Below are 24,179 nucleotides of genomic sequence, written 5' to 3'. Positions count from 1 at the left end.
CAAGTATGTAAATACATGTGCCCAGACACTATGGGAGAATTCAAATAGGCTCATGGTTGGAGCTTTAGGAACGTGTGTAATAATACATTTTCTTGTGGTTTTGCAAGAGACTTATAGGAGCTGCCACAAACCTTTCACAAGCAGCCAACACAAATTTGGCCAGGTTGATGTTCTCATTTGATTGTCACAGCTTGCATTTTGAATGTTCTATTAGCAGATGCTGGAGTTGCAAGTACTAGCCAACACCTTCAAGCGAAGGCCTGAAGGCAGCTGAGAGAGCTCTACCAAGAGGCTTTGCTCCTAAGGCCAAGCACCTGCAGCCTCTACCTCCAGGCAGACGTGAGCACCAAGTGACACAGCACACCAGCACTGCAGCTTACGTGCCCTAGGAGGGATCATAGGCTTAGCAGGCAAGCACACCAGAGAGCAGACCAGCGCACGGCGACGGGAGGGGGCCCGTCCCTGGATCTGCATGACCGGCTGTGCCTGCCGGTCCTGTGCTCGCCACTGGGTCCCGCTTTTGGCAATATTTCGTCCCGCAGCCATCCATCCCTACCTGCGTGACCCATCCCTGCCGTCTGCTTCATGCTGTAAGGCCCAACCCTGACTGCACGTCCCACGTCTGCCGCTGCGCCCCATACCTGCCTGCACGCCCCATCAGCTCCGCAGGCACCGCATCCCCGCCAGCGCGCCGCCTCGCCCTGTGCGACCCGTCGCTGCCCTGCACGCTCCATCCCCGCCCGTGCGCTCTGTCCTGGCTCGAGCGCCCAGTCCCTGCCCCTGCGCCCGTCTGTGCACCCCCCGCCTGCCTGCGCGCCGCGCACCCTCCGCAGCGCCCGCTCCGTCCGAGCCCTGCGGGATCCTCGGGGGAGGCGGCGGCGGCAGCGGGCGGGGCGGACCGGCGGCGGCGGCTCCCGCCTCCCTCCCCGCCGCCCGGCAGCGGGGGGCCGCGCCCCCGCGCACCTCCCTGCCCTGCGGGGTCCGGAGGCGCCGCGCACCCCGCTCCGCTCGCAGAGGCGCGCAGGGGCAGCCGCGAGTCGGGCGCGGAGCGGCGGAGCGGGCGGCCCCCGGTGCACCACGGCGGAGCGCTGCGGGAGCAGGATGGCCGCGGCGGCGGGGCAGCGGCGGGGCACTGCCGCCTCCCTGCTCTCCCTCGCCCTGCGGCTCCTCGCCGCCGCGCAGGTAAGGGGGTCCCGGGGCTCGCCCGTCTTCCCCGAAGGGGCGGAGGGCTGGGGAGGCGGGCAGCTCCTGTCCGGGGCTTCCCTGCTCCGGGGGGGTAGCAGGAGCTCCGCGGGTCGCAGCGGGGCGCTCCGCACCTGCACCGCCGGGACGCCGCCGTCCCCAGGCTGGGGGAGCGCCGCCCGCCCGGCGGGGGGGCTCCTCCTCGGCCGGCAGGTACCCGCGGCGGCCGCTCGCAGCCGCTGCCCGGCGCGGAGGGCTGGCGGGAGGCTCTGCCTGCAGCTGTGTTTGCTGAGCGGACGTCTCCGGGAGCCTGCGCCAGGCTGGTTTTGCAGCTCTCCGGAAGGGAGGATGGAGGGAGGGTCGTTATTACAGAAGTTACGATCCTGCTGAGCTTCGCCGAGTGTCGGCGGGCGAGGTTCTTAGATTCGTTCGGCGGGGAGGAATACTCTGCAAGATGCAGAACAACTTTGGCAGCCCCCCGCACGCGTTTCTCAGACGGGTATTTTGGTCTGAAAGCGGAGCGCGGAGCTGGGCCGTGTCACTTTATTTCCCTTGGGTGTAATTTGCATCCTCTAACGTACTCTGCAGGTAGTTTGCTTTGCTTAGTTATCAATTTGCCATTGCTCGGCTTCTATTTCAGACTCTAACCAAAGCAAAAAAAAAAAAAAAAAGAGAAGGAAGAAAAATAGCCTCTCTGATGATGCCCCAGTCAGCCCTCTGGAGACAATAAATGAATTCATTTTCAGCTTTGTATGCGCCCTAAAGAAAAGCAAGTGTGAACATGGCTCTCCTAAATCATTCCCATTCATTTTTGTTCTTGAATTTTGAAGATGAGTTTCAAATAGCTTATTTGCAGTAAAGATGATGATCTTTTGGTGTTTAGGGCACTTAACCCTCTCAAAAAAAAAACCAACCAACCCTTTAAAAAAAAAAAAAGTACAGGGTTACTCGAACTAAACTTAGAAATATTAATCTCCATAGAACTTCAGGCTGCTGCTGAATGGGACGGTTTTTGGTCTTTTCCTGTGCTCCTGGCCATGTATTTTCTCCTCCCTTGAACCTCTATGCTAACTGCACATCCATGAGCAGGTTAGCCTGGTGATCTGAGTAAAGTTCTTAATCTTGATAGACAAAGTTTTTATGTTACTTTGCCTTGCATTGTTGCACCACTTCTGGATCCCATGTGAAGGAAATTATTCAGAAGTACAGTGGGGGGCCGAGGGGGTGGGGGGGAGGAGGTGCAATGGCAATCTACACCTGCAGGCATGTGATCAGGACTGGACCATGACTGTGTTACTGGAAAAGTTGTTGACAAAAGGCTACAGGGTGCATTGGTAGCACTGATGTGCCTCAGGATTGCACAAGCTGGCCTATAGAGACCAATGGGATCTGCTATCTGTTTCTGATGTAGGCCACTAGAACTGTAATAACTGTGATCCTGCAGTGAAAACCTCATCTGCCACATCCTTTAACCCTGCCAGCAGCTCTGCTCCTAGGGCTGAGACTGAGCTCATCTCCCCTGGTCTGTCCCTGCTTATCCTGGCCCTGTGCACCTGCTTGCCCTCTTTCCTGCAAGCAGCTCCTCTTTGTGAGGAATTAATATAGCTCCTTTCTTTTTTTTTTTTTTTTTCTTCCCCCCCCCCCTTTCTTTTTATGATCAAATACAGAATATTCAGGTGTACATTTGAAAAAGTGTGGAGTGAGTGAGATGCAGTGCAGTGGCCTGGAAGCTGGGACAGACGTTTAGTTTCCTTTGGATAATTAGTTACATGAATTTCATTTTACAGTTATCGAGATAGTGTTACTCTTGAAATAGCAGTTTGGTGCTGCCTCCTGCCTCTAGTCTCAGATTTACACAGCAGTAGTGTGAATAAAATCAGTTGTCCTCAATGTACATTTCCTAAGGCCAAGAACATAATCAGCCCAGGAAGCCTCCTGTTGTTTTTCTAGCATTTGTAATGTGAGATAGTGGAATAAGTGAGGATTAAAGACATACTTCAGAAAGCAATCTCAGGTATGTCTGTATATCACAAAGAGGATATTAAAATTGGCAATAATTCTGTAATGCTGCATTGTATTAATCTAAATTTTAGACTAAATTAAGATGAAAAATCATGTTCTCATGTACTAAGTATGACCATGAATCATGTACTAAGTATGACCAGAATTTAGATGATATTTCCATACCGTATTGTGGTAAAAAGTAGATATTTCTGTCTTTTATTTTTGGAAGGAGAAATAAACTGAGTCTTCAAATTGTGTGTTGTTATTATTACTATTTTATAAGTCCCGCAGAAACTAGACCAAACTGGGTCTTTCAGTTAGTAAGAAGTAGGATCCATTAATAGTTACGAGTGTGAACTCTATTTTCAAGTTGTATTTTGGAACTAATTTTAAAAATGTGGAAGAGATTATAGTAGATACCTCAGCAAAAGCACCTAAACTATCGTTATTAATTGCAGTGTGACATGAGAGTTATTGTAGTAGCTTCTAGCTCTGCTTAAAACTTTGTGTATGAACTTTGTGGATAAGTGCAGGCGTTTTCACATGTGTTTTATGGGCTGATGGGATATGAGCAGGTTTGGGTCTGGAAGGGGTGTAGGGAAATGTAGACCACTGGTAAATTGAATTTTCATGCTTCTCGTACTCCTAGACTTTTTGTACCTCATATTTGCAATTTCCTATTATATTTTTTATATTTAAATAGTGTGGCTGCTATAGTGTTCCTTTTTTTTTATGTCCACAACAGGTGGGAGGGAGTGAAGTATGAGTATTTTGTGTATTAGGAAATAGATCATATGGAAAAGAAAGCATGCTTCTAAAATACTTGCTTGTAGTGACAGAATAGTAAATTGTATCAATCTTCTACCTTTACCTTTTCTCCAACAAAATACTTGCCAACTAAAAATACACCGAGTTTTGTTCCACTGTCTAGAGAATACTATAACCTTCCTTTCTCATGAATAAAATTGGAAACAAAGCAGGTCAAAGCTACTGAAAACAGGAATACTTTCACAATCGTTACATTAGATAAACTGACCATGTTAGAAGGTCAAAATATTGTAGTCTGGAAGCATTTTAGATGAGACTGTAGAAAAAAATGAGATGAAAACAAACTATTGGAATACAAATAGTAAATTTAAATAGTTCAACTAGTCAGCCAGCACTGAAATATCCTCATGCCCTGACTTGTTCCATGTAGAATTATCTTGAAAGCTGTTCGTACCCATCAAAATAATTTTGTAGGGTGTTTCTTATGGATCTTGGTAGTATTATGGACAAAATTATATTGATGAAGATAATTATGGCTGGTAATGTTAAAGCTGAGCAAACTCAAAGAGATTTCACCTTGTTGTGGAAGGCTTAAATAAACTTTTGTTACTTTAATGACCGGAGTTTTCTTTTGGGCTTTGTAGTAGATAAAACGAGTTCTTAGTTACATTGTCAGCTAAAGGCATGAAGCAGCAGGAAGCTATATTCTTTTTACATCATCATCTGTCATATCATTGAAGTACCTGTTGTTTCGAATAATAAATCTCCCTCTCGCTTTCTAGTTAGAATCACAGAATCACCCACTAGTTGATGTTGGCATGTACCTCTGGAGGTCATCATGTCCAATCCCCCAGCTCAAGCAGGACCCCCCGGAGCCAGTTGCCCAAGACTGTGTCCAGATGGCTTTTGAATATCTTCAGGGATGGAGACTCCACCAATTCTTGGGGCAACCTGTGTCAATGCTCAGTCACTTTCACAGTAAAAAAGTGTTTCCTGATGTTTGGAGGGAACCTTCTGTGTTTCAGTTTGCACCTGTTGACTCTGGTCCTGTCACTGGGCACCACTGAGCCTGGCTGCATCTTCTTTGCACCCTCTGTTTGACTATTTATATATTAAATAATATCTCCCTGAGACAACTTTTGTCCAGGCTGAACAGTCCTTCTCAGTCTTTCCTCGAAGAGAGATGATCCAGTTCCCTCACTGTCTCTGTGGACCTTTGTTGGACTCTGTCTAGTATGTCTATCTCTCTATTGTGCTTGGGAGCCCCAAACAGGACACAGAATCCCAGGTATGGCCTCACCAGTGCTTAGTAGAGGGAAAGGATCACCTCCCTTGACCTACTGGCAATTCTTTGGTTAATGCAGCCCAGGATGCAATTTGGTTTCTTTATGCCAAGGGAACATTGTTGACTCATGGCCAACTTTGTGTCCACCAGTTGTGCCCCTGCCCCACCCTTTACTGCAGAGCTTCTGTTTACTTAGAGATTTGGTGAACAGAAGACTTTGGGCTAGCTTTTTACCATGGTGGGAACCTGACTTCAACCAAAAATTTTTAGGAAAGTTTCATGCAAAATTGTGGAGTCATTTCTGAAAATTCAAGTGTATGGGGAAAATTGTAATTTAAAGCAGTTGTAATGACATTTCTTTCATGGAAAGTCTTAAACCCCCTTAGTTTCTGTTGGAAGAAACATTGACATTTTAGCAGGAAGAAGGCATTGTACTGGAGATGTCTATTGCTAGAATTGTGAAAGTGAGACTAAATTTGCTTAAGTTACAGGTCTCTGAGCATTCATAGCTTGCAGCTCACTAGAGATTTAAGCTGTCAGAATTTTCACACATTTTCACAGGTCATATGTGAATGTGTGCATATGTCAGGGAAAGAAGCTGTACTTCCTCGTCTCCTGTTGCACCAACCAAAGTCAGATTATTCACAAACAGATATTATATTTTGATCCTACCATCATGTTTTCCTCTGGACATGTTGTGCAAAGGTGGGGTGAGTGAAGGATTTGTGAGATCCAAATGCAGATGATACAAGAGCTGTAATAGGTCAAGAGGTAAACACAGGGAATGGGAGTATTTTAGCACTGGTCTGATTGTACAACTTCTGACAAGTTATATGATCTCTGACAATATTACTTGTTGCTCTCTTGTGTGACCCCAATAAACAACTCTTCTGTAGAGGCTTTCGCCTCCTTAAGATGAAGGAAAAAGAGGGATTCAAACTATACTATTACGGCATCTATCTGATTTGAAATTTTATTAGATTCCTCTTTTAGAGCTGTGTGACAGATTTCATGGTTTAAAAATACTGCCCCATTCCTGAGTACTTTCAATAACAATTGGGTTGATAATGCAACCATACGGTTAGGTACAGAAATGGAATACTCACTAATGAGTGATGGCAAAATTGATAGGTGAACATATCCTTCAAAAAGTAGAGGTATAAATTTTGATCATCTCGATTAGGTTGCTGGTACCATGTTCCAGTCTCATGTCCCTGTAAATTACCTCTCTTAATAAAAATGTAACCTGTACACTAAAATGCATCTATTTTCTTGGTGTAGAAGTTCATATGGGTGCACAAAGTGGACACCACTAGAGTTTATGGAAACATCAGATGATGTAAATTATTGCTGCTATGTGTTCCAAGGATTAAGGAATTCTGTATGGCTATGAAATAAGCATGTGTTTTGTATCAGGAGTTTTGAAAATCTTGATTAGAAATTGAATCTTTTCCTTAGAATTTGAGGTCTCTTAACACCCTCCCCCCTCACACACACACACACCCAGCCCCTCCAAACCAACAAAAAACCCCCACCAACCAAAAATGAGCCCGGTGTATGCTTTTAATCCTCTTTCACTGCAGTCCATATTTCAATACTTTTACTCTCCACTGTCCTTTTTTTTTTTTTTTTTTTTTTTTTCCTGCAAAAGTTATGTCTTGCCTGTGATCAAAAAGATGATCAAACATGATGAAGTCTGCTAATGAGATGATGTACGGTGAGTAGACTAACAAGTCACTAGCTGGATTTAGGAACCACAGTATTCCCTGTATGCTTCTGTTTCTGTATTTTAAATCTTCCCTTAACAGCTCAAGAGCATGGATACATGTAACCACATCATTGCACCCTAAAAATGCAGTTATGTCCCAGCTGCAAACTAGTTGTTTCTCTTTTAGTAAGCAATGTAACATGTTGTTTACAAGAATTGGTATGTGAATGTGCAATGCCATGGTAATGCCATGTGTGTCTGAGTCATGCCCCTATTAAATTTAATTAAACTCTTCAGACCCTTCTCAGTCTTAAGGGTATGTATTTTGTATTCCTTTTGAAAGAAATGTGCAGTCAGCATAATTGTTGAACAAGTATGTGCAAGGAAAGTTAATGAGAGGGCAAGAAATGAGAAAAAAAGAGACAATTCAAGGCCTTTGGGAAATCTATTAAGTGGACCTGCACTTGTGCCTTGGAATAAATTGTGGGATGAATAGATCACTGGTGTGGTTTGTCAGGCAGTTACATTTTCTACAAATAGGTGGAAAAAATAAAGGAGAGGAAAAAAGAAATTGCATAATTTGGACTAAATATACAGGGGAAATCAGATTATAACAATGAATTCTGCTGGATAACAGAAAGTCTGGTTCTTTAAGCATATTGTTCTATTGAGTGGACGAGAGCAGTATTATATGTGCTGCTTATACACCAGTTCGTGACTGGTGTGGGAATGGAGTGGGTGATCTAGCAGAACTGTCTTATCTCAGCCAATAATATCCATCAGAGAAATTAAACAAAGCCTATTCTTGCATCCATGCATCAGTGTGTTCATAGTCCTATATGGCTAGGTGCCATAAATAATGACTGCATTACATCAGTCCCAGATATGGCGTGTGGAGTGTTGTTTGATACTGTTACTTTTGACTCAACCAAGTGTTTCCAGAATGTTCATCTGTACAAATATATATTTTTTTAAACTGACACTATATAAGTCAATTCTTTCAATGAGGCATTTAATAATGGAGGAGTGGATTTATACAAAACTGCCAGTAATTGTTTAATTTTGTTTTGTTCTGACTTGCAGATTAAACAGGAGTATGTATTGTGTTGAACAGAAAGACCTGCTTGTGGATTTTGACATAGTTATAATAATACTGTCACTCTCCATGTAGCTCAGGTGGGCTGCAGAAACCAGTTTTTCTTTGGCTTGCACATGTTTTTTGATTCTATGAAGAACTGATGTGAAAGAAAGACTTCATGTATAAGAATGACACTAGTATGTAATATAATAGCCAAAACCTAGTCCCAGGTGGCTGCTAATTTTTAATTTAATTTTATTTTATTTTATCTTATTTTATTTTATTTCTCTCAGTGGTTTTTTTAGAGGAAATAGAGGGGAGCCACACTGATCCTGACTTATGCTATCTCCCAAAGAAATGGCTGACCACTGCTGCACTGAAAAACACACCTTCCTTTTTGCCATAGGCTTGGCTGAGTTATGTCATGGTAAAGAAGGGGAACTGAAGAAGGGAAGATTTTTTTTAAGAGGTGAAAGACATTTCAGGCTCTCCTTTAAATTTCAAAAAAATTTGGTATTTAAGTGTTTAAACTTTTTCAGTTGGCTGGAGAATTAAGGAGGCAGCAAAGGTCAAAGCTGAAAGTCTCAGTGATCATTTTCCTTAACTGATGTTTAGAAAAATGGAGCATTTGTAAAACTACTCTTTCATTTATTTATTTATTTATTTTTCCAAGGAGAGAATAACTGCTTAATTGTAATAGGCAGTGTCAATAATTTCATGGCAATTTACCATGGTAGACTGATGCATAGAGTGGTGTGTGGGACCATTTTGAAGTGAAAACAGTTTCATTTTTCTCTGAATTTTTATTAGAAAATTCTCCTTTTGATATCTGACAATTTAAACATCTATAAGTTTCAGTAAGAAAAGGCTGCCTTTGCATCTCTCAATGAATAAAAGGTGTGCCAACGTAAAAGACAGAAATTAATTTCCAAATATTTTTTCTCTTCCCCCCTTACTTCTACCCGGCTTTCTGAATCCTTTGCTACAGTCATGCTCATCCTCATGTGTTGTGTGTTTATAACTTCAGTTGTAAGTGATCCCAGTGAACCTAGGAAATCAGGCATATGAATTGACTTGTTTGCAGATTTGAAAATTGTGTCTGAACAGTCCCTATAAAGGCAACAAGACCTCTGCATTTGGTATGTTCTCCCCCATTGCCTTTTACTTCTAACTTTTAACTCACAGATAAGGGCAACGGATGTTGCATCCAAAGGCTTATTACAAACACTCTCCCTGAAGCATAGTGCTTCACCTGTAATTTGTACAGTGACTCTTCAAATTCTGTTTAGTGGAAGACTGCAGTCAAAAGGTAAACTCTTGAAATCCACTTGGAGTTTAAATAAAGTACCTATGAGTTTCTGTGCTGTAGGTACTGCAGTGATTAATTGAAGGCAGTGTTTATCCTGGAGGTGAGTGCTTTTCTAACTTTAAATATAACCTTTTTTTTTTTTTTTTTTTTTTTTTTAAGAGATACTTTTCAGGTATGAGTCAGCATTATATGCAGTGACCTGTCTACAAATATATTCTTGTTGAAACTTTCCTGTGTAGTGTTAAATTCTATCAGATGCTAACCAACCCTTGCTGAGTGTTTATGAAGGAGTATTTCAGAAGATTAAAGGGCAGTTGCTAGATGGGTCAGAACCTTTGGCTTTCAGCAGAATTTATGCTGGTATTTAGGTTCCTACTGAACTTCATGAGCAAGTGAGCTCTCTGCTTTCTAAATTCCATGTTTTCATGTTGCATTATTCATAAATGTTTAAGCATTTTTATTTGCTAACAAAATGTACACTTATCCTGTAGTCGCTTACAAGAATAAGCTATTACAGTCTTCATATACATACGTGGGGCAAAAGTAGAAATCATTAAAAAATACCCCTTCTACATTTGAAAGATACTTGCCCTCATTACGTTAACACTGAATTACAGAGGGTAGAGAGAGGTTTAATGAGTGATTTTGAATGTGAACTACACACTACCAAAACTGTGCTTAATTTGTAGTAAGCAAAACTAAGATACAGAACAAATTAAAGTTTCACACAGACGGGAAAGAACTCTGGTTTTCTTTTAACCTAGAAGTTTGTGCTGTATTAACATTTTTATTAGAAAAGTGTTTATTTCCTCTCTGTTTAGTATTCAGTCTCTGATACTTTTGGCAACATTGTCATAACATTGTTATCATGTTTTGTATTTAAGAGTAAATGACCACACTGAAATGAAGACTATGTAGTTTGGGGGCGTTGAATAAAAGGAAATGGCTTTATCTTTACATTGTTTTATTTATTTTGTTTTCCTGATTTAAACCAGTTTGAAACAATGTGGTTGTAAAATGTACGCATCTTTAATGGTAAAGTTTCAACATCTGCCCTGGGTGAATCGCAGTGAGGTTGTAGCGTGGAAAGGATTTATTATCCAGTGATTGGCTTTTTGAAGGAGGTTGAGCATAGGGGTTACCTGACTGCCATTAACTTCTAATAGAATTTGGAAACCGAACTTAATCTTCTTATCATGCTAACTGAAGAATCTACTGGACACTGAGCAGCCACACAGTGAAGGGTGTTTTTATCTGCTAGAAAATACACATAAGGGAAAGGGAACAGGAAAACCTGATGCTTGGTTGCTGTTCAGAGGGAGAAATACATCAGGATTCATCAGACAGGTGGTTGTTTCTGCACTTCCCTTGACCGACCTGAAGTAATCAGGGGATAGCAAGCTGAAAAGTGAGGTACTTAACATTTTAGATAGATAATATAAGAGTGACTGCACCCTGATAGTTAAAAAAAATTACCTTACTAGAGGATATATAAACACAAACTCCACAAAATTATTAGACGTTGCTAAAAGGCAATTTTGCGAAAGGATTAACACTGTTCAAAGAAATATCTGGTCATCAGAAGAAAAATCTTAGGAGGAGCTTACTTCTAGAGCATTTAGAAATTTCAGAAACTTTTCTTATTTTCTGTAAAATCTGTATTTTAATTACATCTGAAGTAAAAAAAAAAACAAAAACCCCAAAAAACCCACAAAACCCAAAACCCACAAACCAAACAACTTTGTCAGGCTCAGAATTATTTTTTTTTCCTGTGATTATCTGAAATTGATTATCAGAGGCTCTCTTCATACCTGGTCAAAGCAGACCATTCTGAAACGACTTTAACTGATGAAACCTGCAAGCTGTTCAGAGGGTTATGGCGGGGAGCGGTTGGTGTTTGACTGTTTAATTTCTCTCGATTTACAAGATTTCTTGGATAATAGAGGTCTGCTTGTGATTATTTTTTTCCTCCTCTTTTTTCTTCTTAGTAGCAAAAATGTTTCTGGTATCTCAGATTTCTGTAAGAGAGAAACATGGATTTCTGCTCAGGCTTAAAATTCTGAAATTATCTTGCATCATGTCCTTGTTTCTCTTTTTCCTGAAATTTAGGTGATGGACCAGTCTTTGAAGATGCTGATATAAATTACATTTTTGCACTGAATCTGAATATTTTTTTCAAGAAATCATAATAGGGTTTGTTTGGTTTGGTTTGTTGTTGTTGTTTGGTTGGTTTGTTTTTTGTTTGGGGTTTTTTTGGTTTTTGGTTGGTTGGTTTTGTGTGGGTTTTTTTTGTTTGTTTGTTTTTGTTTTTGTAGCAGTGCTTTTAATTTTAATTTCCTTAAACTGAAACCTCAACTTTGAGGAGAAATTTTTACCTAGAACAAGTTTTATGTCAATTGTATGTCAACTGTAAAGCAGTAGTCTGAGGAAAAAGAAAAAAGGCTTATACAGTATCAAGACTATCTTCAACTGTAATGAATAAGTGTAATTGCAGAGTCTTGCCACATGTCTAGCACTGGCAGACTATTAATTGGTTGCTGATGAAAGGGAAGTAGAACTGATATTTTAATAGGATCCTTGAAATATTCTGGGTTGCAGAACAACCCTTTTCCTGGTCTTGGAGACTGCATGTTTTCATGTCAGACCACAGATAAAAAATTCTGAATGTTAGAGTGTTTATTGGTCCCTTTGAAATTGCTTTACTACCAAGAAAAATATTAGAACTATAAGCTCTGTCATTTATGTGACATAAGACCTCCAACAAGGTAAGAATATAGAGGAAAAGAGTTCATTAATATAATTTGAAATGTTTATACGAGAACAGTAAAGGAAAGAACCTGTGCAGTAAAGGATGGGCTAATTTTGTTTTAAAAGGCATATTCCTCTGTTGTTGATTCTATCCTTGATATAACTTGGCATTCTATTGAGGCTATGATAGTATTAGGAGGAAAACAGGTGTATTTGTAAAAATGTGTAAAAACCCTTGTATTTGTAGTTTATGCTAGTGGTTTGGAATTAACTGCTGCTGATGTTGAACTTTACTGCTGATGTGATGTTGTATTTTTGAAAGCTTACCTCTCTTCTATGTGTACAAAGCCAAAGTGGTCTGTTTCCATATGAAATATTGGTTTGGCTTATATAGTTCCATGCAGAATTTCAGTGCTGGTCTGTGTCTGCTTTTGTGCAGAACAGATTCCGGCTTTGTGAACCTGAGAGCCTGGATCTTCCTAGGCCCCCTTAAAAATTCAAGCCAAGATGAAAGCATGGAAGAAGTCTAAGTGTAAAGCTTTTTATAAAAGTGTATTTAGAGCCTTGTCAGGCTCCTATAACATCCTTATGGGATTTTAATTATAATACAACATATTCTGAAACAGTGACCATAGCTACAGAAGAAAGCTGACATATCACCGGGACACTGTGGACATGTAATATGATAAAATGTTCATCAATATAAAATGTTCAACAACAGTTCATCAACCTACTCAGAAAAAAACTCATAGTTAAGTAGATTGTTAGTCAGCAATCTGTATGATCCAAAAATATCTCAATATGTAATGACCGTTTTGGGATTATAGCAAATAAGATTACCCAACCCCAGTGGTTAATAAAAGTACAAGTACAAAAGTACTACTGGCATAGATACCTACTGGCAGAGCTACTGCTGGGTTTTTTTGTTTGTTGGCTTTTTTTCTTTTTTTTTTCTTCCTTTTCTTTTCTTTTTTCTTTTCTTTTTTTTTTTTTGTTTTTTAAGAGTTTGTGGGATTAATGTGGGAGTTAAAATATTTTTGTGCGTTATGAAAACAACCTTAGGCAGCTTTTTGTGTTCCTGTGGTCAAACTGCATCCAATATTCAGTGAATGAATTTCAGTTAAAGAAGAGGGATTGGGAAGTTATATTTCTGCATTTTATTTTGTTATCTTTTATTGCTGAAAGGCTTTAATCTGTCCCACAGAAAAAAATAAGCATCTATTACATGTAGGGAAGCAATTTGCAAGAAATATAAATTTCAAAATACTTAAATTTAATACTCTATTATGAAGAAGTCCCTGTGATCAATCAGCTGAAATTTGAGGTTTGTATGTTTTATTCCACTTGCAAGTTTTACAGTCATGGCCTTCTATGACAGGGTTACAGCATTGGTGGATAAGGGAAGAGTGACTGATGTCTTCTACCTGGACTTGTGCAAAACATTTGATACTGTCCTGCACAACATCCTTGTCTTTAAATTGGAGAGACATGGATTTGACTGGTCAACCACTTGGTGGATAAGGAATTGCCTGGGTGATTGCACTCAAAGAGCTGCCTTCAATGGCTCAATGTCCAAGTGGAGAGCAGTGACGAGTGGTGTCCATCAGAGTTCTGTGCTGGGACCAGTATTATTTAACATCTTTGTTGGTGACATGGAGAGTGGGATTGAGTGCACCTTCAGCGAGTTTGCTGACAACACCAAGCTGTGTGGTGCAGCTGACACACTGGTGGGAAGCGTTGTGCCATCCAGAGGGACCTGGACAAGCTACAGAAGTGGGCCCCTGCAAACCTCATGAAGTTCAACAAGGCCAGGTGCAAGGTCCTGCACATGGGTTGAGACAATCCCAAGCACAAATACAGGCTGGGCGAAGAATAGATTGAGAACAACCCTGCAGAGAAGAACTTGGTGGTGTTGGTGGATCCAAAACTGAATAAGAGCTGGCAATGTGTGCTCACAGCCCAGAAAGCCAACTGTATCCTGAGCTACATCAAGAGAAGGGTGGCCAGCAGGTTGACAGAAATGATTCTGTCCCTTGAGAGAACCCACCTGCAGTACCGTGTTCAGTGCTGGAGTCACCAGCATAAGAAAGACACCGACCTGCTCAAGTGGGTCCAGAGGAGGCCACAAATATGATTGGAGGGCTGGAGCACCTCCCTTATGAGGAGAGGCTGAGAGAGTTGGGGTTTTTCAGCCTAGAGAAGAGAAGGCTCTGGGGAGACCTTACAGCAGGTTTTCAGGGCTTAAAGGGGGACTACAGGAAGGATGGTGAGGGACTCTTTCCCAGGGATTGTAGTTATAGGACAAGGGGTAAGAGTTTTAAACTGGAAGCAAGTAGATTTAGATGAGATATAAGGAACAAATTCTTTCCTGTGAGAGTGGTGAGACAGAGGAACAGGCTGCCCAGAGAGGCTGTAGCTGCCCCCTCCCTGGCAGTGTTCAAGGCCAGGTTGGACGGGGCTTTGAGCAAGCTGGGCTGGTGGAAGGTGTCCCTGCCCGTGGCAGGAGGTTGGAACTAGATCATCTTTAAGGTCCCTTCTGACTCAAACCATTGTATGATTCTATGTGAGCTGCTTATTTAGTCCTTCATGTTGTCTGTGACTACTTGTGAAATGAAGACTTTGCTTCATCATTGGTAACTCAAATGGAAATACCTTAATAAGTCCTTTCAATCCTGCTGAGTGGTATTTTGTTGTTTGCTTGTTCATTTATTTAAATTATGTGTAACAGAATAAGTACTTAATTAAGATATGTGCACTTTTTTGTTGTGCTCTCTGAGTGTGTTCAGATTGCAGACTTGCTGGGGATTCATATGGAATTTTAGGAAGTTTTAAGGGAAATACGAAAGGGAGAAGGAAACAGCAATCTTATTTGGTGTGACTATTTTTTAATTTCCTGTAGTTTAACCCTCTCCATTCTCAGAAGAGGCAAAATTCTCTGTTCTCCCACAGTATTGAATCCTGGTGTGGAAAAAGCTTATCTGATTTCTCAAGGGTAAGAGTAATAGCAAAAGAAACGGTACACCAGTTGTTCCAGTCTATCTTCTTCACAGACAATGTGTTGAATAGAAGAGAGGGTTAAAGGTGCCCTGAATTTTTGCTTATACATGAGCAAATACAATGGACTCCAAACACACTTCATTCTGTCCTAATGTATTACATGAATTCTGGTCATTGCCCTGTGAGGAAGATATTGTCATTTTGGTGCTATTCTGAAAAGAGAAGCAGATAGAGCCTCCCAAATCATACCTAATGAATACATTGTTTGTCATTTGTGTAAATCTCTGCAGTGTATACTCCTTTCCCAGTGTTCCCTTTCCTCTAGTAAATGGCATTGATTAGGTCTAACCCAGATGGAGGTGGTATATGGATACAAACCAGATTGAAAAGAGGAGACTAAAACATTTCAAAATACTTGCTTCAACTTCTTCAGTTGCGAAGGCTGCGTTGTGATAAGGACAGTGGGTAATATAATAATGTAAAATCCTGTTTGGATGGAATGAACTGCTTGTATGCGTGTTCTGGAAGCCAACCTGGCAGGGTCTTTCCCTGCCTCTCAGGCATCTTAATAATAAACAGAAACTTAACAGAAAAGTCTAACTTTGTCTTAATGCTCCCCTTCCCTCCACTGGATGCTGTTATCATTTATTTCCTGGTAGAAAATATGAGACATTGCAGAAAACCATCAGCCAGGTGTCACTTGCTTTTTCCTTAGCCTTTATCCCGTGTTGAGTCTTGACTTCAGCAGCTTGGAAAAGTGACCCAGTTTCTTCCAGTGTAGGGGGAAGAGGTGTGTCTGTCTTTCACCTTCTTGTTACTCCAGTATAACTCTGACTCATAGAAAGCACCAGGTGCAATTATAATTTTTGCTTATGGATAAGCACACAAGAAATTATGCTAAAGAGGTTTTTAAATTTAAATATCTAAAATGCATTGAAAAATGTTAAGTTGGAAAATTCTGTTTGGTGAAATGTGCATGAATATATAAATATTATTTATTGCATCATGCTTGTATGTGCATGAATAGAAATTTTCCAAATGTCCATAGCTTCTTGGATGGAAATCAGTTTCCTGCAGTTTAGGGAAAGGGACAATTTTATATTTAAATGGTAAAGATATCCAGGATTTTCAGCTATTCATGAAAAACAGGAAACAGCAAAGCAGGTAAACACAGATATTAGTTTAAATATGTTTGCTGAGCTGGAGGAAGCCTGTTCTTAGAGTTTTGAATGCTTATTTTCAGATTGTTATATAGGAAGGCAATTACATTTTAAGTCAGTGAGTTTTACTCAGGTATAAACCTCCAGATTTACTGCTTTGAAAGTCCTTCAAACAGTTACCTGATTTTCTTTACCTTTTATTGTGATATAGCCTACATTTTGATGAAGAGAAGATAATTCAATATAACATAGCATTTCCTCCTGTCAAATCTAACTTTGTTCATGTTTTTATATGTATCTTGCATTGTAAGAGTGGTGTTGACTGGCCGTTAATACTACCAATATTTTTAAAAAATACACCTGTGAAAATAGAATTGTTTTTTGGACTTGAAAAATAATCAAACAAGTTAGAATTAAATATCCAAAAGAAAAATAATAATTCATATGGATGAATGTGTTTTGAACATGTAGACTCAGGCGCTCTGGACCAGATACATGCATGAACCCTGTTAAATATTGTGTACATGCAGCAGTCTATAAACGTAGCTGATGAATTGCTGTATGTTGTGAACACAATAAAAACAAGTAGGTTTTTCATGGCTCCTTACAATTATTGTCTTTACAGAGAGAAAAAAAACCTCTAGAAGACAGATCTGAAACCTTCAATTTCAGAGAGAAACAAAGGCTAAGCGAAATAAAAAGTTATCTAAATTTTATTCAGTCTATTTTTTTTTTAAAAGGGTTCATAGATAAAATTAAAGACAAAATGCTAAAGCTTCATACAGAAGCTTGTACATTTGCAGCCCAGAGATGAGCAATAGTAATACTTGAAAACTGAACAGATTTGTAAGAGTTCCTGACTCGCAAGGAAACTGCATCACAATACTAAGAGGGAAATTATAGCTGATAGAGGTTTTGTAATGAATCACTGATTTAAGTTTTTTGTTTTTCTTCTGTAAAGCGTAGGATAGAAATATCTCTTTGAAATTCTAAGATAAGTGGAACTGAAAATTGCCTAAGACCTCTAGTTTACTCCACTTAGTTAACTAAGTCAATTTTGAAGGACTGGGTTTGAAAACAAAAGTCCAAGTGGGAAGAAACTGAATGCCACTAATGATCTGACCTAGGCTGACTCTCCAAGTCTAGGCTAGGTATTTAGTTTGTGCTCAGGTAAGTGGGGCAGAAGAGCTGATTTCATCTGTTGATCTCTACATTTGAGAGTTCAGGCAAGGGCTGGTCCAGGACTACATTGCCTGTTTCCTTACTGCTCTATTGGCCAGGTGCCCCAGTGATGCCAGGCCTCAAACTGCAATCAGATTTAGGGAAAAAGGAGGTAACTGAGCTAATCTGATTCATAGACTTTTTCTAGATGTAAGTGAGGACAGGTGTATTGGAGCTGCACTGATGGAAGATATTGGTGTGGGGTTTAGCCGCAAATAGACCTGACTGGTCTAGGATTTGTGTTTTGAAATGGCTTGAGAATGGGTAGGATTAAAAAGCTGATTTTGTGATGGCTGTAAAAGTCTAGTGTGATTAATTCAGTATGTCATTTGAACGATTTTTTTTTTTTGTTAGGAAGGAAGAAATGCATGTTGAAACAAGTAGAATCAGACACTAAGAGAAGCATGCTACTGCTGCCACATCTCATTGCAACTCATTTCTGCACATCAGACCTGAAAAATATCTCTGAATATATCACTGCAAGTGGTTCATCATCAGTGAAACTGCAGAAGTAGAGGAGAAAAATATTTTCCTTTTTTCACCTTTATGGATAAAATAGTGTAGTATATGGAGATTTTGCTATATATTTTTTAAAATTTTGTTTCAAGATTCTTAAAAAGAAGCTTCAAGAACTGACTTTTAATGATTTGACAAGTTCTATCTACTGATCAGTTTATACAGCTTTTATTTTTCAAGTTATTTTCTGAAGACAGGTAATGGTGTAACATGAGAGCCTTATGAAACCAGTTTGCTCCATTATTAAGGGTCCATAGGTTTTGCTAAGTCAGATACAATAATATGTAAATTGAAATCAGCTGTGGATAGATCAGGTATGTGTAAAAAATAACTTACAAGAGATTTCTCCTATAGGCTGTCTTGTTACAGGTTTGTTTTCTGTTTGGGTGTATAGGAATATAGCATGTATAAAAGTGCATTTCAATATATGCTACTTATTCCCATGTGTTATTTACAAGGCATATTTCTGTTTCTGTACATAGGGGATTCTCATTCACTTTTTGGCACTCAAAGATTTACAGATGGCATATCTGTTTGTGTCAACAACTATTACATACTACAACCATGTTTTATAGTAGGTGTATTTACTGCTGATTTTGTCTTCATATCAGTCAAGACCAATGTTTATTCAAAGGATGTTAATCCACCATAGGTTATCACTTTGCTTGGAAGTCTATATGCCCTTTTCTATAAGGTAAGTCATTCATTAGTACAAATTGATGTGTCTCTGACAGGTTCAGGGTTACCGCAGAAAAAGGTCCACTAAAATAAAACAGGAATAAAAAAAATGACAACGTGTGATCTGAGAAGAAAGGAATGATAGTTATATGAAATTAAAATGCTGAATGCAATCTGCAGACTAGTATAGAGAGGAAGAGATAAAGTTCTGATTTATCTGCCCATTAAAGAACAGGTAATAGTGGCTTGAATTTACTTCCAGCTTCAGTACAAAGCCTCCGTGGTGTTTTAGGACTGTGCTTGTCTTACAGGGATAATACTTAACTTACCTGAGGAGAAGAGGTTTAGGAGAAGGAAAAGATTTGTAAAGTGTATTGAAAATGAAATGTCCTTTCTTTGTAAATTCTTTGTTAGAAAGAAAAGACATTTTGATGGGCACACTGGCATTTGAAAGATTACTTCATCACAGAAGTGTCAGTGATTGAGCAATGTTATGGAGATGAAGAGCTGGAGAAACCAAGGAGGATGGCACTACCAGTGTTTCACACAAAGCTTCTTCTTTCAGGTGGTGTAGTTTCTCAGCCATTATTTCTCCCTTAATAAAGAAGATGTAATGAAAGAATGCTTATACAAGCAATTACCTGGGGAGTTTTTTCCTCTAATCAATTGTGAGGGATAAGATGAAATTAATTTTTTTTTTTTTTTCATCTAGAAAGAAAGTTTTCCTGGAGTGCAGAGGTACCTTGTTATTTTTAAACAAAATTTAAGAATTAACTGCAAAGACAGCACCAGTTTTTAGGTTATTATACTTACTGGCAATGTTGTTGAAATACAGACAAAATATTTTAAATAACAGTAAAAGAAGGAGGTAATAAAAATGGACAAATAAAATTTTGATACAGCTGTTGCACCAGCAAGCTACAGAATAGACTTAGTGGCTGCTATACCAGGAAAAAAGGTCTATAAAATTTCAATTTAAGGGAAAATTCCCCTTGTATTCTATACATATATTAGTAAATTGTCTATTTAAAGTTGTTTTGGAAAGGCCAGAATTCAAAGTTTTATGTGCATGCCTGTGTTCAATAATGAGGATGGAGTGAAGTACACAGTTACATATCATGTAGTATGAGAAAGCTGCATTTTCCATTTGAACTGGCTGTCTGATTTTTTGGGGAATGAGACAAGATAGCAATTTGGAGAAAAATCCTCACTGTTGTTTTTAGGCTAGTGGGATAGGAGGCAAAGGTTTACTTCTTTGAGTGCTATATCCTACAACAAAGAGACAGGGTTGATATGGACTATTTAGAAAAGGATACAAGTACCAAAACAAGTTGAATGTGGCTGAAAAGAGGACATGGATTAGTTTTACCCTCAAAGAAGAAAATAATATAAGGGAAAAGGAATTCAGTATGTGTATTTACATCTCAAAGAAAAGAGGTGGGACTTTTAAAATTTGTTTCATGAACTCAGACTGATATCACATTGAAGATTTTATCCTCAAGCTCAACTGTTTGACTGTCTGATGAACAAGATGATGTCCTGTATATTGCCCATTTGTGTGTCATGAGGGGGCAACCCTTCTGACAGCAAGATAGGAGAAAAGATTGCTGCTTGTCTTTTGCATACCCCTTAAACTTCCTGCCCCCGTATAACTCTACACTCAGAGGGTGATATTTTGTTCATAGATCCTGCCACAGGATCAAGCTGAGGTCTTGTATTTCTAAAACCTCTTAAGTACCCTATATTTTGCACTCTTTATACAGATTTTCCAGTTGCAAAACAGAGATGAGAATTTATATTTTCTTGTGTTTTTTATATTATTGGTTCATTTCAAAGCAGGGATTTTTATGATCTTTAGGTAGCTCACAGCACAACACAAACTAGTTCTTTGCAAAGTTCTTCAGAAAACATGGCCATTTAAATAACAGCTGTGAAAACCACAGGCTTTAATGGCAGAACCTTTTCTAGCTGCATTCTTGTTAGCTGGATGTTTTTTGATTACAGGATTAACACCTCAAAATGCACGTCAGCTCTGAAGTTGTTTAGGATCTGCTGGGAGCATTTTTCTTCCTTGTAATAACAAGATTACATGTCTCCTCCCCAAAGTCTGCATTTTGTAAAGAATCAGTCATAAGAACATATCCTTCAAACTCCTCAGAGTTCTTTTCATTGCTATCCCTATGTTAGTCATGATAGTGAGGTTTTTCCAGGATTGCAGTTGCTGATAAATTTGTCTGTAATACTGAGTAAAATCGTAATCTGGAAAGCAATTTGTAAAACAGAATTAGGAAGAAACTTCCTCTTTTTTAATACTGTGCTTTAATGCTTTTGTCAATAATCATAAACTATGCTATAGAATAGCTGAAATACAGGAGACAGAAGCCAAAGAACTGACAGTACATCCTTCTCTCTGCAGACACCACCTTCATGAAAAATTCCATCTACAGTTCTGCATATGAGTGTATGTGTGTAGCTGATTGTTTGTAATACAGAAACTTTAAAGTAAGCAAAATTGGCAGTAGGGATATTGAACTTGACAGTTTTACTTCATTTCTCAAACATGAGTATTTGGCACATTTGCAATTCTTGCGGTAGACTGTGTTTTTCTGAACAGTGGCATCTATTATGAACTCAGAAGTTGGAAGAGATTTTTGATTTCATAAAAAGCACAGAATGTCAGATATCCTAAGGCCAAAATAATGTTTACAGCAATTATTTTTGTATGCTACATCCTATTTTTAAAAAGCAAGGGTACTTTTTTCTTTTTTTCTTTTTAGGAATACTTTAGAAGCACTTCATACTGTTCATATTTAGTTTTATAGGGCTTTTACTTCTGTTTATTCTGTCTAAATATTCCAAAATGCCCAGATGAAAGACTGAATTTCTAAAATGGCCTAAATTAGAAAGATATAGATGTTTCTAGGAGATTAAGACAACATGGGACTTAACCTGATAGAATTTTTCCCACTTAATCTGCAATCTAAAGCCTAGGGATCAAAAGATTCTCAGTTTCTTAGAAGCTCTGGGTTGTATACTTGTAACTCTGAGAAGGACAAATAACTTATACTGGATTTTAAAAGTTGAGACGTTTTAAATCATCTTCAATGTGTGCTAGAATGACCAAAAGGAGTATATGGTCATGTAGCAACCTGGATATACTTTCCATTGGTGAGACCTGGTTTGTGTGCTTTAGTCTAAAAGGGTGGATTCTAAAATGGTCAGTATTTTTTTTTTGTTCATGTTTAACAGGAGCTTCTTCACTTGATGTTGAATTTTCAAAGTTGTGAAGGAGTTACAAGAGAGATCTGAAGAGCTCTTTTGAAGCTAGGAACTTAACTAGAGCTGTTTTTCTGTTTCAGAGGTGAGCCTTGCCCTTGTGCTCTCAGTATGAAATGTTTCTTAGGAATCACAGATCGTTAGGTTCACAAATTATAAGGATTCTCCCCTATAGCAATGCGGAGAGAATGAAATTACTGGGATTCCAGCTTCAAATAACTTCAGATGGTTACATGTCATTAAGGAGTGCAGCAAGAGGTGTTCATGTTGGCGTTGTTTTGGTTTTGGGTTTTCTTAAACAAAGGGGAGCAAACCATCTATGGAGGATCAAACAGTGTTTGGAACTCTTCCTTTCCAGTTGTGTCTGATTGGTTTAGATGAGCATGTCACCAATCTTAATAAAGTCAACAACAGGTAGAAAATCTCCTTTAACTTTCATAGTTGAATTGAAGGAACATGTCTTTCATCTTTTTAATACAATCTGGAAAGTAGGAAATCACTGCAGAGCATTGAAAGTTGAGAGTTTACAGTGCTTTTGCTGTGGGTTATTGGATGCAAGAATAAGAGTCATAGAGCTACAAAAGAAGGAAGTATGAATTTTTAGGAACAATTAATTTGAAAGTATTTTTAAATAACTAAGTACAGTGTAGTCAATATGAGATTTGTAATTGTCTTTAATAGCAAGAAGTAGTTTGACTTCTTGCGTTATGATTGACTGTACAATTACTATTTTTAAATAGTTGGTTAAAAAGAATATATTTGCCTTTGCAAAGCTTGTTTACATAATTAACAGGATTAAATTAAGTGAGGTGTGTGTTTATTATTTTTAACTCCAATGGTAAACTACTTAAAATTGAAACAGCATTGTTCTTTTGTGTTTGAGCACTGTGAAACAAAGAAATCAAACAATAATGGTTCTATGCCATTTCCAGATTAGAGTGTTTAGGTACTGCTTTGAAACAGTTTCATTAAATATGTCATCTTCTTCACATTTTGTCATGATTTTTATCATACCACTACCAATTATAAATACTTATAAAGCCAGGAATCTAGCAAGGTTGTCTTCAGAACAGAATAGTTTTGAGAATAGTTTAATTTTCAAGAAAGAGAAAATTCTAAAAATGAGAAAAGATGTGGTTCAGAGGAAGTTATGAAAACAGAATAGAAGATGACCCTGGATTTTCACTTAATGAATTCCTCTAGCAACATTGACAAGCAGGCACAGGAATCTTACTGGAAATTATTTGAATAGTTTTATGAAATAATACATTGCACATTGGAAAAGGGTTTAGAAGAAAGTATGGACAAAAATAATTAACTGAGAAGGTAACCAGAACTTCATTATGATAAACACTTAAATAACTCCTTCTGATGTTCCTTAATCTTTTTGGGGTAGGTATTTCCTTTTTTAACAAGCCTTAAACTAAACATTTATTTATTCTGATGCAGCTTTTAGACTTGGACTTCTCTTGGCTAACAGCTCGTCCATTGAATTTAAAAAGAAAAAATGAAAGAAACGTAATTGGGTTATCGTTGGCAGTAGTTTATTTTCATGAAACTGCTATAACCCTTGCATTCTGTATGGACACATGGCTTTTCTCATGTTTGTCTCTCTTCTTCATCTCATACCTCTTCAAGTCTACCAGGAAAAAATAAACAGTTTTCCCCACAATAACATACCATGTCTTGTTGAAAGCAAAGTGTAATACACAGATTTAATGATACTAATTATACAAACCCAGTGATACTAGAAACAGAACTTTGTTCCTTCATAATCTTGAATAACAGGATGACATGCTGGTTATCTCCAGAATCTTGGAAGTGTTATTTACGTCCTCTCCTAATGCAGATTATTTCTTTCTCCCCCTCTTCCCCTACCTACATTCCTCTGTAACTCTGGATGTTTGCCATGGCTGGAAGGATGTTAAGCTGCATCTGCAAGTGTTGCTGTTTACTTAAGATACTTCCCTGGTGCTTGGTTGTGTCATTTTGCTCACTCTTAAAGCACTTGACAGATTTTTAAGTCAGCATCCCTGTCCTATTCTCAAGGTCATCTGGGAAGTTTAATTTAGCAATTTCTTTGTTGTAGGGGTGCCAATGATATGTTAATTTTTTCTCCTGCCTCATGAAGTGCACCGATTTGTGACCTTAAGTACTTTGTACAAGAGATGTGTCTAACCATCCTTCCTATGGGTATTTGGATGTATGTGTGTGGTAAGCATGCTATGGAGTTTTCTGGAATTGGCCTC

At 38.9% G+C, this 24,179-nt stretch overlaps 1 protein-coding gene across 1 annotated transcript in view; it reads left to right on the top strand.

The window, feature by feature from the left end:
* The first annotated feature begins 1,084 nt into the window (after nucleotides 1–1,084).
* ADAMTSL1 (ADAMTS like 1) overlaps nucleotides 1,085–24,179 on the top strand; it is a 503,340-nt gene continuing 480,245 nt past the window's right edge. Inside the window, exon 1 of the mRNA XM_074931327.1 lies at nucleotides 1,085–1,182. Coding sequence (XP_074787428.1) covers nucleotides 1,102–1,182 — 81 coding nt within the window. The 5' untranslated portion in view covers nucleotides 1,085–1,101. The remainder of the gene's footprint in view (nucleotides 1,183–24,179) is intronic.

This window comes from Athene noctua, chromosome Z (genome assembly GCF_965140245.1).
Source record: "Athene noctua chromosome Z, bAthNoc1.hap1.1, whole genome shotgun sequence".
Classification (NCBI taxonomy): Eukaryota; Metazoa; Chordata; class Aves; order Strigiformes; family Strigidae; genus Athene; species Athene noctua.
Note: the sequence above shows the minus strand (reverse complement) of the source record. Positions and strands in the feature narration are given on the sequence as shown.